Source organism: Doryrhamphus excisus, linkage group LG4 (genome assembly GCF_037039965.1).
Source record: "Doryrhamphus excisus strain RoL-2023G ecotype Guam linkage group LG4, RoL_Dexc_Guam_v1.1, whole genome shotgun sequence".
Taxonomy (NCBI): Eukaryota; Metazoa; Chordata; class Actinopteri; order Syngnathiformes; family Syngnathidae; genus Doryrhamphus; species Doryrhamphus excisus.
In genome coordinates this window covers 9,027,273-9,045,400 of record NC_136360.1, presented here as the reverse complement: position 1 = coordinate 9,045,400, position 18,128 = coordinate 9,027,273, and the positions used below count along the sequence as shown (strand labels likewise).

At 40.9% G+C, this 18,128-nt stretch overlaps 2 protein-coding genes across 9 annotated transcripts in view; one reads left to right on the top strand and one right to left on the bottom strand.

Moving 5' to 3' along the window:
* Positions 1-2,468: 2,468 nt before the first annotated feature.
* On the bottom strand, positions 2,469-9,724 carry st6galnac5b (ST6 (alpha-N-acetyl-neuraminyl-2,3-beta-galactosyl-1,3)-N-acetylgalactosaminide alpha-2,6-sialyltransferase 5b). Of its 7 annotated transcripts, none has more exons than XM_058074504.2 (7): positions 9,586-9,722; positions 8,175-8,268; positions 7,343-7,634; positions 7,047-7,256; positions 4,779-5,188; positions 4,544-4,651; positions 2,473-3,074 (listed from the first exon to the last, which is right to left on the bottom strand). In XM_058074504.2, the coding sequence occupies exons 3-7, from the start codon at positions 7,355-7,357 to the stop codon at positions 2,825-2,827; spliced, it is 993 nt and encodes a 330-aa protein (XP_057930487.2). In that variant the 5' UTR covers positions 7,358-7,634; positions 8,175-8,268; positions 9,586-9,722; the 3' UTR covers positions 2,473-2,824. The 7 variants fall into 7 exon arrangements, with proteins under 7 accessions (XP_078646211.1, XP_057930487.2, XP_057930488.2 ...); XM_058074505.2 differs by having other exon boundaries at positions 7,343-7,443; XM_078790085.1 differs by having other exon boundaries at positions 2,469-3,074; positions 4,569-4,651; positions 7,343-8,268; positions 9,586-9,724.
* Positions 9,274-18,128, top strand: part of slc44a5b (solute carrier family 44 member 5b) — a 30,541-nt gene continuing 21,686 nt past the window's right edge. For both annotated transcript variants that reach the window (XR_009129978.2, XM_058074494.2), the window contains exon 1: positions 9,274-9,515. Coding sequence is in view for 1 of the 2 variants with exons in the window: in XM_058074494.2 (XP_057930477.2) it covers positions 9,479-9,515 (37 nt within the window). In the remaining variant the exon portion in view is untranslated. The remainder of the gene's footprint in view (positions 9,516-18,128) is intronic.

The window sequence follows — 18,128 nt, the reverse complement described above, 5'->3', positions numbered from 1 at the left end:
ACGTATTTCATTCTTTTGGCCATCTTCGTCAGAAGGCTTGGTTCTGCAGCTTTAGCTATTTGACTAAAGGAGGAAAGTTTACATTTACATGTTTTTTTGACATCTCAATGACCGAGGTAGACTACAGCATTACCCAGTAATAATCAAGTTTTGGTGTTTGACCTGGAAAATATCATCAGGAAAGATAGATATGGTTGGCCATATTGCAGCAGAATATAGATGGACGAATTAAAATGCATAAGAAAGTTGTTGATTTTGAATATTATTTTTAACAGTCATTTCTGTGATGGTTTACTTTAAAATGTTAGCAAAAATACATTTTTATTGTGGTAAGAAATGCTCGAGAGCCAGATACAGTCATCAAAAGAGCCCTACCTGGCTCCCGAGCCATAGGTTCCCTACCTCTGCCCTAAAGAAACGTATAAATCATGAGAAGCTAATAGATATTTAGTTTTAAGAGCTTGACATTTTTGTGGGCATTGTGAAGACAATATATACAAATGCAAAGCAATAGCTACATATTTGCAGGCCTTGTTGCTAGGCAGAATAAATGGGCAACATTATCCGTGCCCCAAAGCCCAATAAATATTAGTTAGTTTAGTTTGAAAAGCAGGTATACCAATCTTTGTTGTTTTTCAGATACAAAGATGGAGATACAATGCATACTTTTCATTGTACAGCGATTACTATGTAGATATAAATATATAGCAACTACACACTTGAACTACAAACTGAATTTGTGACTAATAACTCTCTTGAAATATGTTGTAGGTCCGTGGGAAAAATGGCATTGCATGTAGCATATGCGTTTGAGGAAACAAAGCCAGGGCAGGCTCATTTGCATCTAACTTACCATTAAAGCCTTTTAAAAACAAGTTTCTAGCATACCTGAAGGGACCAATTATTGGTATGCGGGGCACATAGTCCAGCTCTCCAGTGCACTTAGCATGACCACTTGGCGCTGCGTGCACCGTTTTGGCTCAGAGCACCTGAGTTCATTAAGATTCCACACTAGGTGCAGACTCCTGTGGTTAGATTCTGAACAAACATGGGAACAGGCAGCAGTCAAAAAGTGGCCTTTTTTTGCATTGCAACCTCTCGATGCATGTCAAAGCACATATGGGATTCTGCAGGAGCCCTCAGGGGACCTATGGAGTAATCCCCTTGGCAGGATTGAGTGTCTAACATGATTGTGACTGTCAGAGCTTGTTCTGACTTTTGGCTTGAAAATTAGGACAAATGACGGCTGAGGGTCTATTTTTTGATGGAAATATGTCTCATTGTCAACTTCATTTTTTAGGAGATATGATCATAGAAATGGGATAATTTGCTCAAGGGTTGAAGTACCCAACCACATCCAACAAAGGTCAGTGTGGTGAAAAAAAGCCTGCAGCCCTGTAGTACTGTTTCTGGATAACTGCTCATCAGAATGAGAATGGCCTTTAGTCAGAGGTCAGAGGTACATACGGAATTGTACAGTCACCTGTCCATACATGTGCAACATACCATACAATATGATGGGGGTAGACAGGACAGGATGCTTAGGTAATAAAAGGGGGAAAGGAAAGGGAAGAACAAGACAGAGGAAAAAAACAACTCCAAACTATGTCCATATGGGAGTGTACAGTGTGAGACTGTCAAAAAACCTTGGCAACGTAGACACAAATAAGCACACTTTACAACACGAGAAATTGAAGACTTGCACTAGGGGAGAGGGAAAGGGGGGTGGAGGTGTTCCAAATATACAAACAATATTTCGGTGTGTGCCGCCTTGTCCGCACTGGGGGGGATTAAGTTGCAAAGGCGTGGGATGGGGGAGAGGGTGCATGTAGCATATGGGGTTGGGGAGAATGCAGATTAGTTAGATTGTTTGGGTTAGTTCCCATTGGAATGGGAATCCATTGGAATGGGAATCCATTGGAATGGGAATCCATTCCAATAGACTCGCTACTCTGTTTGATTGATCCATCAATCATGACGGGCACATAGGACTGTCTTCCGAATTCCGTGATACACCAGGGCAGTGTATAATCTAATCAGCAGCAGACCTGTTATTATGGTTCTGAATGGGACATCTTTGACATCCTTCACTGAAAGATTTACCAGGCATGTGACCCTCCACTTCCCCCAATTGTCCATCACTTAACCGGCGGTGAACGTTCCATCAGGGGAGACAGGTTCCCCCAAACCCAAGCTTCTCATCGAGATTTTGTCAATTGCATGAATAGACCAGTTGATTTTCCATGAGCTTGATTTGGAGAGAAGTGGAAGTAAGGCTCTTCAAAGTATTTCTTAAAAGAGACACGAGAAGCAAAGCAGGGATGATAATGGAGAGGAAAGGGAAAAGATGTGACCGCCTTTATTGAATGTCAGCAGTAAAGGACTTTGTTCCTGCCCACTCTCCCTGTCCTTTTGCTGCTCTGCTGGGAGCAGGAAAAATAGTCCAAGCAATTGTGTATTTCTAAATAATTTTAATTGAGTTGAAGCAGACATTTTTAGTTGTCACACAAAGAAAAACAAAAGAAATAAAAACAGGTCATTTTCTGTGTAGGTCTAAGTTTAAAACTCCCTCAAGTCATTAAAAAGCGGCACACTTCCAAAAAAAGAAAAGAGGACAATATGTGCTCTGTAGTCTAGAACACATAAATGTGTAACACGTTTGAAGTCGAGTCAACCACAGTGCAATCTTCTCTTAAGATAAAATCCCAGTAAAACAAAACTTAATATTAATTTGTTGAACACATCTCATGGGATGATCCAATTCTGCCAAACTGCCTTGACAGAAGACATTTGATCTCAGAACATGTTCTCCACGCTTCTGATCTCAGCGTCCGGATCCATTCAGGATTGGTGTGTTGGAGCTGATGATGGCGGTTGCCTCTTCTGCAGGCTTCCAGTCTGGCTGATAAAAGTGGATGTCAAGCCTCCGAGCCCAGTTGGCAAACACCATCTTCTCTGTGATGAAGCGATGATGGCTCCCTTGCTGGCTTTTTTCGTGGGACAGGTACATTTGGCACTCAGTGGGGCCGGAGGGCTCGTAGTAATGATAGGGCACCGAGTGGTGGGAGGGAGACCTACAGTGAATGAGAGGAAATTCACCAGTAAAAGCTGCCATATTCCCAACTTCTTTTGATGTTGCTGTTCTGTATAAAAAGGCACAGACTCGGAATGGGGGATATGATCATGACCTGTTAATTTTCTAGATCTAATCAGAGCCGTAACAGAGGCAGGGTGACTAGACAAATATGTGTTGAAAGCAATTGTTGCTGTATGCAAAGTATTTTATACATCACTATAGACAGTATCTTAAAATAAAGCCTGGAGCTGCATGTACTGTATATGGGAAAGCAAGTAGCTATCGATTGATATCTGAGACAAAAATCTGACAGATGTGTTCTTTTGTTTGTTTCTTTTAGCTTTTTCCCGATTACGGAGTCGCCACAGCGGATCTTTTTGATCTGCATACTGATTTTTGGCTGTTGTAGAGCTGTTCCATGCCACATTGCAGTTTGAATTTTGCAACTTCACTCTATCACGGTTTTTCAAACATATATTCATGAATAAATCATGCTGTTTTGTGGGCTATTATTAGACAAACAAATATATAAATATGTATTTTTTGCATGTTCTCCCCGTGCATGCGTGTGTTTTCTCCGGGTACTCCGGTTTCCTCCCACATTCCAAAAACATGCTAGGTTAATTGGCGACTCCACATTGTCCATAGGTATGAATGTGAGTGTGAATGGTTGTTTGTCTATATGTGCCCTGTGGCTGGCGACCAGTCCAGGGTGTACCCCGCCTCTCGCCCAAAGACAGCTGGGATAGGCTCCAGCACCCCCGCAACCCTTGTGAGGAAAAGCGGCAGAAAATGAATGAATGAATGAATGTATTTTTTGCCTAAATGAGGTAGAAAATGAATGAATAAATGAAGCAAGCATTTTCATGCATAACAGTTGCGAAATGAACTAAAAATACGGCTTTACAAGCGCTACACTGACTACTCTAAAGTATAACCGAGTTAAATTTTTGGTCTTGTCTCTTTTTTTAAAATAATTTTTTATTATGATTACTGAACCATCCACACTACACAGTGACAAAGCCTCTCTTGACTTTGTTCTGTTGCCATTGCAGGTTGAGGACATTATTAAAGATGAATGAGGCAGAGGAGAGCACCATCAGAGCGGGGTTGTGACAGAATAAACCATCTGCTCCTCTTCATGCACTATTTGTCATGAGTGGCTCAAACAGGAAGTGACACATTTAAACAGGGGCAGTAAATGGCACATAAAACATATTTGTGTAGGATCACAGGCGTTGTAGGATTACAGTTCTATGATTTAATGTCCATAATTTACAACTGTGTATCTCCAATACGTGTCTGTGTTTGTTTGTATAAACCAACTCTTCTATTCCTGAACCGCTGCACACAAAAGGGTGAAAATTTGTTAAAACTTCCACCTCGACAGTGTTGCCTGTTAGTTTTCTGTGAGCTCCAATATGTAGTGATGCTATTATTGATCCCATGACGCCCATGACATTGTACCTGCAGACATCAGGTGGCACCATACCGTACACGTTGACCCTGTCACACAGCTCCAGGGCGATGGCCATTGTGAACCATCCGGTACTCAGCCAGGAGTTGGAGCTTTTCCTGGACAAGTAAGATAGACCTTTATATTGTGTTAACAAATCAATTACAGTATAATTAGATTCAATATAAAAACTGCATCAAGAGTCTGAATTTTGTACCAAATCAACAAACTACATGAAGAGTTTACCTGTCAATGCCAGTCTCCTTTTTGAAAAGGTCATCAAATGCCATCATTTTGAGTCTGGAAATTATATAAACTTTAAGGCTGGGCAGCTGCTGGTTCAACATCTTCAGAATGTTGAACACGTGGCCTCGGCCGTCCCGCTTCATACAGCTGCTTGGCCCCCAGAAGATGAACACTGTCCCTTGGCTGGCGTTGAGCAACTCCTGCTGTCCCCGCAGCACCCTCTGCAGGCTGGAATGCGCTACGATACGTAGGGTAGTGCGCTGGCCAACATCTTGCTCGTAGCCAATGATGGGGGCATCGTTCATGCGGATGACGCACTCCGAGTGATCGATTTCTTTGCCCCTCTTTCTGCCGATGAGCTGGCCGGAGCTGGTGGTGAGGGCGCATGTCTTGCAGTGCATCTTCAGAGTCTGTTCAAGACCAAACACATTGACTTTAATTATAGTTATTGCCCCGAATCAATGTCACAAGAAGTGTTTATATATACCAAACATAAGAAAAATGTATAATCTCCCTCACTTGTTTGCTTTGGTATTGACAAAGAGCAGAGTGAACCCATCAGTAGGTGGTCTGTCAGGTCAGACATTGAATAACCTGTCCACAGTATTTGATTTCACAAGGAGGCAGTAGTGGTGGATGTGGGAGGTGGTAAGCAGTAATTATAGTTTGAATTTATATTTCCTTTCAGTGTCTTTTGTTGCTTAATCTTTTATGACTGGCACATGAATTATGAACGTATAAAGTACAGAGTTAAGTTGGCTCCCAAACAGAGATCATCTGTCATTCAATCAGAGTTACAGTACATGGATGGAGCATTGAGGCTGCTTTAAATGTTTTGTTATTCCGGAGCAGCTCCTCCTGGATTTAAGATGCTACGCACAATGTATCCACACTGTAAGGTCTTAAAGCTGTAGAAGTGATTATTACAGCAGAGATCTCTGCAAAACTAGGGCAAGGCCTTAAAGCCAGTAAAAGACATTATGCATGTATACCTACACTGTGCACACCTAAAGGATGGCAGAATACCAATTAGGGTGACTTTGTATTATGTATCCTCTTCATGTAAGTAAGGGGCTGCAAACTATTTTCAGTGTGTATACTATATACAGAAAAGCGAAAAGACAATTTCAGACAAAATCAGGGGATTGCATCTAAATATCACATTATACGAAATAATACTGTTTGAATCACATATGCGGACATACCAAGTCCTCTATTTGACAGTATAGATCACAGTAGGGCAGCCAGAACAAGTGAACTATGGCATCGCAACAGTGAATGATAATACAGATCCAATGGATGTGGCAGTGCACAAGGTGGAATTTGAGGCAAGCATTTATGCACACTATAAACCTTATAATCCAATTTACTTTAGTGTATCACTTGCTTGTGAAGTGTGGCTCTTTTTTTTCAACTGAGTTGAACAGCTGCCGCTGTGTTAATGTCCACACAAAAGCTGTGGTAATTCTACATTTCACCAAAATTACAGATTTGTTATTTGTCAAAACACGATAGTTGCATGTGACTTCTATCAAAACATGTAGTATGTATTTCACTTCTCTTCGACTTTGACTCTAAGCATCATAGGAACTGCAGCTATTTTAGCATTACCATAAAGCTAATCTAAAGCAATCTGCTATCTATTTTACATGTGTTGTTCCATAACTACTATGGGATCAGGGTTTTATGCTACCAATACCGATCCCGATAATCCATGAGTGAATTCGTCCCATACCAATAACAATACCGATCACATACATGCAGTGTAAATGTCTAAATGTACTACTGGCTATATCAGGCAATAGTGTTAAAATGGTACATTGAATTGTACTCGGCTGCATGGTGTTTGAGTGGTTAGCGCGCAGGCCACACAACTAGGAGACCCAAGTTCGATCCCACCCTTGTCATCTCTGTGTGGAATTTGCATGTTCTCCCCGTGCTTGCGTGGGTTTTCTCCGGGGACTCCGGTTTCCTCCCACATTCCAAAAACATGCTAGGTTAATTGGTGACTCCAAATTGTCCATAGGTATGAATGTGAGTGTGAATGGTTGTTTGTCTATATGTGCCCTGTGATTGGCTGGCAACTAGTCTAGGGTGTACCCTGCCTTTCGCCCGAAGACAGCTGGGATAGGCTCCAGCACCCCCACGACCCTCGTGAGGATAAGCAGTAGAAAATGAATGAATTAATTGTACTATAAATCAGGATGGGTATCTGAAGGTGGAAAAGCAGTTGTAATATCCAAAATATTGAGCAGACATATTATTTACCTTGCGGTCCATGACACCCGTGTAGCCCTCAAGTGTTGATGAGAGCAGAGGTCTCTGTGGTCTCTTTGGCTTCTCCATGGCAGATGCAGGACCTTCTTCATGGCAGGATGATGGTGATGATGTTGATCTGTCACCAGCTCTTTTGTTATACACCACCAGCAAACTGGTAACCATGGTGATGGTGATGATGATGCCACTAACTCCTTGGCACTAGAGAGACAGACAAACATTATGTTGAGTCCTTATGCATACATATTAAAAATTGTAAAAGGTGTGTGTGTGTATATATATATTACCACGCGTGTCCTCATTTTCCTCCACACAAGCAAGGATTCTTCATCTTATCATGGCCAAAACCTTGGGACTCCCAAGAATGCATGAGTGGGACCTGAGTGAGCTGCATGGAGAGAGGCGATGCTCCACTGATGCTCTCCCACCCCTCATCCATGTAAACTGCTCCACTCTGCTCTGCTCCCCGTGATCCTAAACTCCTCCGTATATACCTGAATCTGGACCTAGTGTGTCTGGGTTCACTGAGGGTTCATAGGAGTCCATGTGTATATGTATAGGCAACTACAATGTATTGCCCTGGATATATGGATAGAGAAGGTAGGTTTATATGACACAAATCTACCAAAATATTGTCAAAACACATGGACACATGGACTTGAAAATAGCACTATAATATGCATGACTGTCTTTCATCTGTGTATATTTTAGATTTGCTGTATCAATAATGTGTCTCTGCAGAACACATGGCATAGTCGATACATAGCATCTCACAAAGGTGAGTAAACCAGTCACATTTGTCCGCATGGTGTCCATGCTTACCATCTAGCACTGCCTTAATCCTCTTGTGCATTGAATTCATCAAAGCTGCACGTTTTTAGTGGGATACTCTTACACTCCTCCATAACGACATCACTGGTGGATGTTCAATACCTGACACACCTTACTTCCTTCCACTTGAGGTCTGGAGGAAACAAACTTAGCCACTGCATCATCTCAGCTTTTTCAGCAAGGAGCTTGTTCTCTTTCAGTTCCTTACCATATTGGAAAACCACCATGCTGGAATTTATGTTTCCCTCAATGAACTGCAGTTTGATTAAATGTGAGGAGTATACTCACATTTGTGGGATACTTGAAGTGACACAGAGATGAGGACAAAACAGGGCTGCAGTAGAGGCAGTCGAGTGATGGAAAAAGGGTCCATCTGGTTCTGCTGTGATACAAATCTATTTATAGCATCAAAGCCCAAGTGCATCACACATTGTTGAACACACATTACAAAAGACATTCTGTCAATGATCAGGAAAATGACAACATGTACTCTTCCTAGATCTATCAAGAGTACAGAACAAGTTGACCGACGTGTTAAAAATATAGCGTTATCTTGCTATTTAAAGGAGATGATGCCTCACAATTACAGCATCATCCAGGTTGGATCACAATATTAATTGAGCACCCTGCACCGTCACTGAACACATCAGTATCAAACCTCAGGTGCCATTGGCTCAGTCTGTGAGAATTTGGACTTCAGAAGCCCAATTGGAACCCCAATCAACAACTAACAGCACCTAGTTGTTGGAGAGATGCATGTCTGCTTCCTGACTATTGTAGATGTGCCCTTGAGCAAGACACTGGGTCCCTGCCTAGTCTCAGCTCAGGGGTTGTTTGCATGCCCCCTCACTCTTGATATTTCTTCTTGCATGCTTGCGTGTGTGTATGTGTGTCCTGGTTCTATGTAGTGTGTAGCACAATATATACAGTGTGTAAATAGAATTTCCCCTTCAGGTATTATAATAGGTATAATAAATTCAACATCAATGCCTGTAGATTAGAATTTGATTTATTCACCCTGAGTAAGGCCTTTTTTAATGAGTTCAGACTTAGAAATAGTGTTCATTATTTATTTGTACACCAGAACCATGCAAGTCTTTGTTTAAAAAGACGACGAAAATATGCAATGATCCGTTAAGCCCAGCAGGGGTCAGTGTTTCTCTGTGACTTTCATTTCCAAGCACAAACAAAAGCTATATTATTTTCTGTATCATTAGCACAATTTTGAAAAATTAATAGTATCAATGTTTGTTTGCAAATTCCTCTATTTGGAACCTGTGATTATTTATTCTATCCACATTTAAGGCGGTAGTTGATAAAAAGGCGAGAAACAAGACCCCAACAAAGAAAATGTTCCGGCGGACCCTTTAAGGCCATTTTGGAATAATTAATGACGTCGGGCTGTAAACAAGACTGACGCTCCAAACTGCGTGGCCGAAGCGAGCATCCTCTGGTGAACCCACTGACCGAGACCTCGCAAGTGCCGCCTGGTCGCCGCGGTTTTATTTCGGCTGACGTCCACGGCGGTTCCCCCACTCGACTCGTCTTATGCGGTCCCCGGGTCCAGAACGTATTGGTCCCGCTTGAGTGTCATGGCTCGGAAGACAGACATTCCCTCCATCTACTACGGTGAGTCTTTTGTTGTTTGTCGACTTCCATCATACCCGCCACCCTCCAGCAAAAACATCGTTAATCCTACCTGGTGCTCTCATTGCTTGACAGTCAGCAGTGAAGGAATGTTAGCAGGTTGCTAAAGGACAGAAGCCAATGAACCGCAAGTTATTTATTAAAACATGTTACCAGTGCTTTCAGCGGCGCACTTTCGCTTCCTGGCAACTTTAAAACAAACTATTACAATTATTTTATTTATTAAACTGATCAACCATAAAGTGGCTACTCTATTGTGTCTTGAACGTTATATTTATTTTTTTCTCTCATTTTGGTAAAACGGGTAAGGCAGCTTTGTTGCATTGAGTATAGTGGCATCACGAATGTAGGTGCCAACAATCAAGTTCAGGAGTTTGTGCATTTTATTATAATTACGGAATGAATGCACCACTGATGTTCTGACCCACACAAATTAAAATGACAAAATAGGTTAGAAGCTGATATACTGATATACAGTATGTGCCAGTCGTGCTTTCAAAGGCAGAATTCATTAAATGTTTCTTCAATTTCTTTTTATAATCAAATTAATTTCTTAGTTTAATTTTGATGGAAGACAGTTTACCTCTAGCACTGCTCTGTGGCTAAAACTACCAGCTATTGCCATGGTATTGCCCCCCATATACTGAGGAATTTGTAAGCTGCTGTGCTGTATTTCGCATCCTTGCTCAAGATTAAGCACAGAACGTCTAGTTGTGAATTAAATATGCAGTCAGACGATCTGTGCATTAGCCTGTCTGAGTGTTAATGTTCTTTATCAAAACATAATCCCTCATGACCACCAGATGCCACACACAGTCCACCATGTCTCTTTTTTTTCCACAACAAAGGATGGTCCACGGTGAAGCTAGTAACAATGCAGTGGCTCTATTACATCATGGTTTTGTTCATAGGTAGAGCTCGAAGCCCACAGATTTGACATGTTGTTGTCACTTGGCATTAGTCCAGTATTTGTCAACTATGGACAATGACGTAATATGGCCGCAGGATACAGCGACTGGCAGGATAGCCAATCCATTTCTCACAGCTAATCAATCCAACCCCAACTACTTGCTTTTACTGCAATACATCTGACTTGAATCAATCATAAACACGGTTTGATACCCAGTTTTAAGGTCATGGTTCAGTTTAAATTCTTCAAAAAATAAAATTCTCGAGTAAAGTTATTTTAAAAAAAAAATTGAGCTGTCACAAGTAACAAGTTAACAGTAGTAACTAGTGTATTTGATTAATTATGTTAAATGTTTTGTGTAATTAACCAAAGCAAGCGTGCCTCTCTGTTATGATGGCAGATGAAAGCACAGTGGAGAGTCTGCCGCTTTGTTATAACTTCATTCTGACCCAAACACATCAACAGCAGTACAAGTCCAACACCATATACTGTATGTATTTCTAACTCACACACGTCTCTTTGTGGGCATGACACTTCGTCATTGTCATTACAAGAAGGCCAGATTGCATTTCAGCACACTCCAAACATGACAAAAATGGTTTCATAATGTGTGTGTGTGTATAAATATTCATGAAGATAAAGAAAAACATGAAGTGGATATTCTTATAACTCACTTCGTACCTCTTAATTAGGAAGTACAATTTGCTACATTTACCGTAATTATACTGGAAAATACCTTAAATTTTGTGATGTCTTTGACCGCAATCCCCCATTGCTCAAAATAACATGTTTTAAAGTGGGACTGAAATGTTCTGCTACTATTTAAGAGACAAGTGACTTGTGGGGTATCTTTTCGCTTGATTGACATATTCAGTTCATTTGGAGCTCTTACGTCTTGTCCTAGTATTGATCTTTCTGTTCATTAACTAGAGTAAGAATTTGCATATTTCAGACATAGTTGCTAATGTGGATTAATCATGATTAATTCTATTTAAAAAATTAATTGTTTGACAGACCTAGAAGTAATATATAATAGTTGATAACAGTTTTTTTGCAGAGTGTAAGTGCAATAGTAACAGTTTGAACAGTGTGAATTATTATGCTTTTAGGAAATAAATAGTCCTTATTTCCTGAAGTATAGCATTAATAGTTCCAGCTTGTTGCCCCATTCCTGATCTCTATTGAACAATGCCGACACACTGCGTTAGTTGTATCCACTTTTCTGTGTTCATTTACAAACATCAAAAAGAAGGCAACGTGTTCCCAAACAGGGGATGCTTACGACAGAAGTGGGTTTTCAAGCTCAGGATTGTGCTTGGCACTATAGTAAGTAGCTACGACTCCCGACCAGCCAAAGGCTGGGCTGCACTATAGTCGTGTCTGAACGTCGATCAGATTCTGTACCTCTAATAAGAAAATATTTTAAATCGTGTTTTGTTCTGTTTCTTCTCTATTCTTGAAAAAATATATTTTGACAAGCATCTTTTGCTTTGTATCGTACATGAAAAAGCTATGGACCTTCAAGGTCTATTGTAAATTACTGGATGCTTTTATTATTGTATTTCTGCCTCCATTCCTTTGTGTCTTGTCAGCATCCTTCTTGTCTTCCACATCTCATTCCACCTTGCGGTCTGGCTCCCAAGTTGTGCATGACAATTACAGTATAGTAGCTCTGCTGTGTCTGAGTGACACTGCGCTGTTGTCATGATGCAGAGAGCAACTGTGCCTCTTTGCGTGCTGACCCAGTATGTCCCCTCTTACTTCTCATGACGCCATGCTCTGCCAATCATATCTGTAACCTGTCAGCAGTGGTCTTGACTAGAATTTCAATTTGACCTTAAAACAAAGAGATTAAAAAAAACAGATGCAGGATCAATTCAAGCTAGGTCATCTGTCTTCATTTAAATCACAACAGTCACATTTAAGATTGGTGTAAAGGTGTAATTTCCTCCACAGCCAGTGTGACAGCCTCTGTGTTGGCTCAGTGTGAGGATTTAGGGAAGCTGCCCATGCGAGAAATTTCTTAATTAACTGTGCACCAGACTTGACGCTTTTTTTTTTTATGTGAATAGTACAAATAATTGGTCACGTCCTATACCCTGTCCCTGAATGATAATATTGTCATTTCAGGAATAGAGCATCCACAGGATTCTTAATTCAAGGGTACAGTATACCGTAGACCGTTCATTACAGTATAACAAGGTACAAGCATAGTCACAGAGCAGCATCATGTAACCCATATAAAACTATTTTAAAAAAAAATTAAATACATTTCAGAGGTCCCACTTAGTGTGTTTTCCAAAATGTAGCCATATTCTGAAATGTAGACAATTTAAGAGGCCATCCACGGAAATGTTTTCAGGTCAAAACAGTAAAGTATTTGATATTTTCTGCCTTTCATCCATTTACACAGAAACGGCTTTTTGAGTTGCCTGAAACACTGTCTATAACACGTCTGATTACGTCTCAGGAGTTTCTAGGTTTGCTTCCTGGCTAGCCTGGAGCCTACTTTATCAATGAACCTGAAACAAATGTTTTTTTCTGGTAAGTACTCCTATAATGTCTTCAAAGTTTGCTGTGATCTTGTGCAAAGCCTTTCTTTTTTTGTCATCATGAAGTGGTGGGTGTATACACAGGGCTTGCTCATATAGCTAGGAGTGGGTCAGAGGTGGTCTTGTACCCATCCTAAAAGTGGAGCAAACAAGTGAGGGAGATAATGGATTTTTATCACATTTGGTGCTCATAAACAGTCTCTCGGAACACATATACTATTAGAACATTATTAAAAAGTCATTTTTGCATAACGAGGGACCTTTCAAGTAATTTTCATAAGCCAGAAGCGGTCAGAGAGTGGCACTGATTACCCCATTGCTATTTCTCCTACTAGCTCACACCGTGACTCCACAAAATGCTCCATTAGTTGATACATTGAACACTGTGACGGCACAATTAACCTTCTTAATTGAGTTGTCTCACTCGTGTTGCAGTAACACAATAGATTGGTGCTGATTGACTGTGACATGCAGTGTGCAATATACTGTTTATACTGAACTGCATAAGGTAATATTTTTGTTAGCTACATCCAACTGCTGAGCCCGGTTTCCCACAGAAGGAGACAAGGTCACATGGCAGCAGCAACGCTTTACTCCACGGTGCAGAGCAGCAGGCTCACTGTCAGCGGCTGACACTCTCAAATGCTAACATCCCAACCCGGATCCCTGTGTTGTTTTTTTTTCCAAGAGGATGTCAGCTCTTTTTCTCCCTTTAAACCATACGCTGTTGGAGTACTGTTAAGAGATGATCCAGTAGACTTAAAAGAAGACAGATTTCTGGCTACACCGGCCTCTAAAGCCTGCTAATATTTGAAAAGATCCCTGTGGGGCGATGCAGCTAAGTAAATTTAAACCACAGATCCAGGATGTTGAGGTCTTGTCTCAGTAAGGAGACAAGAACATAAAAGGTTGTGCTTTTCTCTGGAGGGAGTGCATATGTGCAAGGATACGGAAAGGGCAATGGGGAGGAAAAAAGGATGGATATTATCTTGAAACATCCTTAATGTTTGGCGAGGGGAAAAAAGAGCCATCTGGTGCCTCTTAGCTGCAGTGATTGCTTCCGAGGTGGACTCCAACAGGAAGTGGAGGAGACTTGTGTGATAGTGGTGTGTGACTGTGTGTCCATGCAAGTACACAAAAAGTGATATGCTCGGCACATTTGGTGCTAATCCTCAACAGTGGTATTAAACAAGCATGGCATCACGTGTCAACCTATTTGGTCGACACAAGTATTGGGACACTTGGCTGGAATATGGGGTTGATCCATTTCCTAGGGCTGTCTTTGTCTTTCAATGCCCAAACCTACTGTCTTATATTCAGGTCAGCAATCGTTATAAATATAAGTTTGCCTTTAACATTGGGGAAACGTTAAGTTCAGCAGATGAAAAAATATGCTTTTTGCATTTGTTTTTCTCAAGCTGCTGCACTCTCTGAGTCAGCTGAGGTTTGAATTTTTCATATTTCTTTATTGTGTTGTTGGTGTGTGCGCCAGTTTGTGTGTTTAACAGGAGACGGTGACTTTCAGAGTGTCTGGTTGTCGTGCATGGAGGCACCTGGCATGTTCCACACTCCTTCACTCTCTGCTCACTGCCATTTCTATTCAATACATTCCAGAGGAAAACACAAAGCCCCCAAAGAAGTGTTTTTGGTGTTGTTGTCCACAGCAAATTGGCAGAAGTGCTTTCATCAAATATGAATGAATATACAGTACAACACTACTTTTGACGCTGCCTCCATCCCGCTGAGCTGCATCATTTTTATTATGCTGAATTTACTTGATCATTCCCTGTATGCACTTTCACTTTTGAATTTGTAGCTGCATCTTCCTGCCATCATATCCAGTGACACTGTGAAAGTTTTTCTGAGGGAAAAAAAAATACCCCGTGGACACAACTCAAGTACATCACCTGCAGTGTGAGAGCTGTTTGCCTTACTGACTGCCCTATGAAAGAGGCCTGTGTTGGATAGCTGAACCACGCCACAGTAATGACTGTCTCGCCATGGTGATGTGTACAGTTTGTGTATACTAGATGGATTTGCACGGTTGCAGGGAGGAGTTGCAAGCAGACTTTCCATTTTGTGCCTATTTGTGAGGTTGGATGTTGGACCATGGCTGTCAGGGTTCTTCCACACCAAAGTCCACAATTTACATTTTTATTGGCTTTTTCTATAATTCACAGAGCGTTCTTATTTATGTAGTGTACAGTACACACAATCAGCTCAATCTTAGTGGTGCCGAATGTCTGTTAAGGTGACAGAGCCAACCTCTAATAACTTCTGGCAAGTAAACACGACTACAGATAGATGGATACTTAGGTCATTTCCAAGAGAAATTTACGTTTTCAGCAACTCTGCATGTCATAATAAACGTAATCACTTAAAAATCAGTGGCGGCTGCTGGTCACTCAAGGAGGGGGAGCTCTGTTTTTCCGGCCAGCAATAAAATGAAATTCTTGGAACATGCTGGGGTGGAGATTCATACTTGAAGATCGTTGATTCACTCGTTTCACTGTTAATCAAAAAGGGATTCCGCCTGTCCAGTCCAAGCTTCCCATCGAAGTCGGTAGACACTCAGCGTCTGACTGTGCTTTAAAAAAAAGTGCTATGGGGGTGCTGCGGGGATGAATGAGAATGAAGTTGTGTCAGTATATGTATAATTTCATCAATTAAATCTACACACAGCAGTGTATGTTTTCCCAGTTTGGACATTTTAGAGGAAGCGGAATTTCCCTTGCAGTCTTAGAGCAATTGCCACTATTAAAAATAATTTCATTGATCAATACACTAATGGAGTATTGAAAGTCCAAGTAAATCAATGAAGATGGAAGAAGGAGAATTATTGATTTACCAAAGCTGGGAAAGTAAGAACAATGTAGAATCGGACAAGTATGGTTGGTGGTGGTAGCATCATTGTCTGGTGCTATGTTGCTGCCAGTGTTATCGTGAAGAAGGAGGACGACCTACAAAATTGTTACCCTCACTTTACTTTTTGTGGGTGTGCTTGCTGGCATGCATTCTTATGACAATGCATCGCCTATACACAGTCATTTTATATAGATTAAAAAGGACAAAATAACACTTAAATGTGTAGTTGTATAATTTTTGTTTCATTAAATTAAACAAGATTTAAATACGATTAAAATGGGCTGCGATGCCTTAATACTCTGGCCTCCATGTCATCCAGCACATGGCCACTTTTGGCAGTTTGGCTTAGAATGGAAGCCAAGTGCTTATCCAGTGGAGAGAGCACTGGGGTTCCCTCTCCTCCTCTCATGGTACACACAGTTATTGTGTGCAGTAGGGTTGAGTGATATGGACCTTAGCATGTGTCGCAATATTTTGGGTATGTATCGCTATATGAAAATTTAAATTCATAATATAACATTTTTATTCAGCAGAGTATATTGTATAAAAAGTTTATTGTATCAAATTGTAAAGCACATTTATTTAATGCTAACTTTTCTAATGTGATGTCAGCCTTGTTTATTGCCATTTTACCCTGTTTAGGTCGGGAGGGGATTGTTCAGTATTTATCATGATTTTGTGCCACGATTGAGCGGTCTGCCAAGTAAATATTGCCATACAAAATATGTTTTTTTTCTATTTGTTCCACCATAACTTGCATTTGACAATCATTGAAATTGCGCCTCGTCTTTTTCGTTTTTTTGCTGGCTTCCGCCATCTTGATTCAAAATTAAACTAAATCCTGTCCCGTTTATTAGTGATGGGCGGATTGATCCAGATATCGATATCAACCCCAACGTAGGTATCGATATTGATCGATACCAATGTAAAAAAAATGATGCTTCAGTTGGTTTCCTGCCCAATTCATTCAGATTTAGATTGATTCAGACTGATGATACCACCTTAATTTTAAAAAGTGTCGTTATTGGTATCAGCGATACCGGACCTGTATTTACTTGGTATCGCATCCATGCCAAATCTAGCGATTTGGTCTAGCGAATCTAATCTAGCGATATCGCACTCCACTACAAAATAGTTAATTGTGGGTGTGTTGCAAGGCATCTATGGTGTACTATGGGCATGGCCAGAAGACAATTTCACAATGATTGATGTGTCTGAAGAAAAACAAATGTGGGAAAATACTACAGTCCGTAAGGGGAGTTTTATACATCTGACAGAAACACACATTTCTACATGTAAATATACAGTTTTATACTTTTGACCACAGGTCTGGACTTGTTTGCGTTCCTTTTTTTGGTAGGTGGCATATTCAAATACAAATTGTATTTGGAGTTATGTTTCCAGACAAATCCTATCTCAGATAGCTATGTACTTAGCTACCAGGAGCTATGACAATGTCCAAAAAGAGCACCGTATCCATCTATCCAGTGAGCAAGCAGCATCTAAAGCCGCACACAACCTGCTTCAGCGTAGCATGCCTGCTAGGCTTTTTCCAAATAATGTTGACTACAGTGCTCCATTCAGCCTGACCAACAGTCACTGCTGCTTTTCAGACTGCGGTACATGCCAAACAGCTGTCAGCTAAAGCAGAGGCGGCTGGTGGCCTGGCATCAGTGGCCATCCCCTCCCTCATTACCACCTAATTACCTACACTATATGTCATTTTGTCACTCTTTTTTTCGTTTTGTTTGTTAGCTGAATCATCAGGGGAAAAAGTACAGCGTCCACAATTTCTTTGTCCATTAGCCAAGATAAAACCCATTAAATGTTGGCACGGATAAAAGTGCTGATCCATTTGCTTCTCAATTTTGTCAACATTGCAAGTTAATTTTCCCTCCTATTGGTGCTGATACAAATTAGTATTGTCCTCTCTGATGCTGTAATTACTTTGAACACTCTGTTTATCCGTGTGGGGGTGCGGGTGCCACAAGCTCTTGCTAATACTACTGACCAACTCCACAACTCTGAAGGAATGAAAGATAATTATTATGGGTATGGGTACAAATGTCTTCTTTCTTGACTCACAATCTGCCCCCCCCCCACCCCCCACTGACTCTCATTGGTCGCTGTGTGACTTCTGCCGGCTCCATATGGCCAAACTTATTTTTATCATGCCCAGTGGGGGACCAGCACATATTTTACAGACCAATCTAGAAACGGTTGTGCTCAATAAACTTGTAAAATCTTGATTTTTTTTGTCCATTGTGG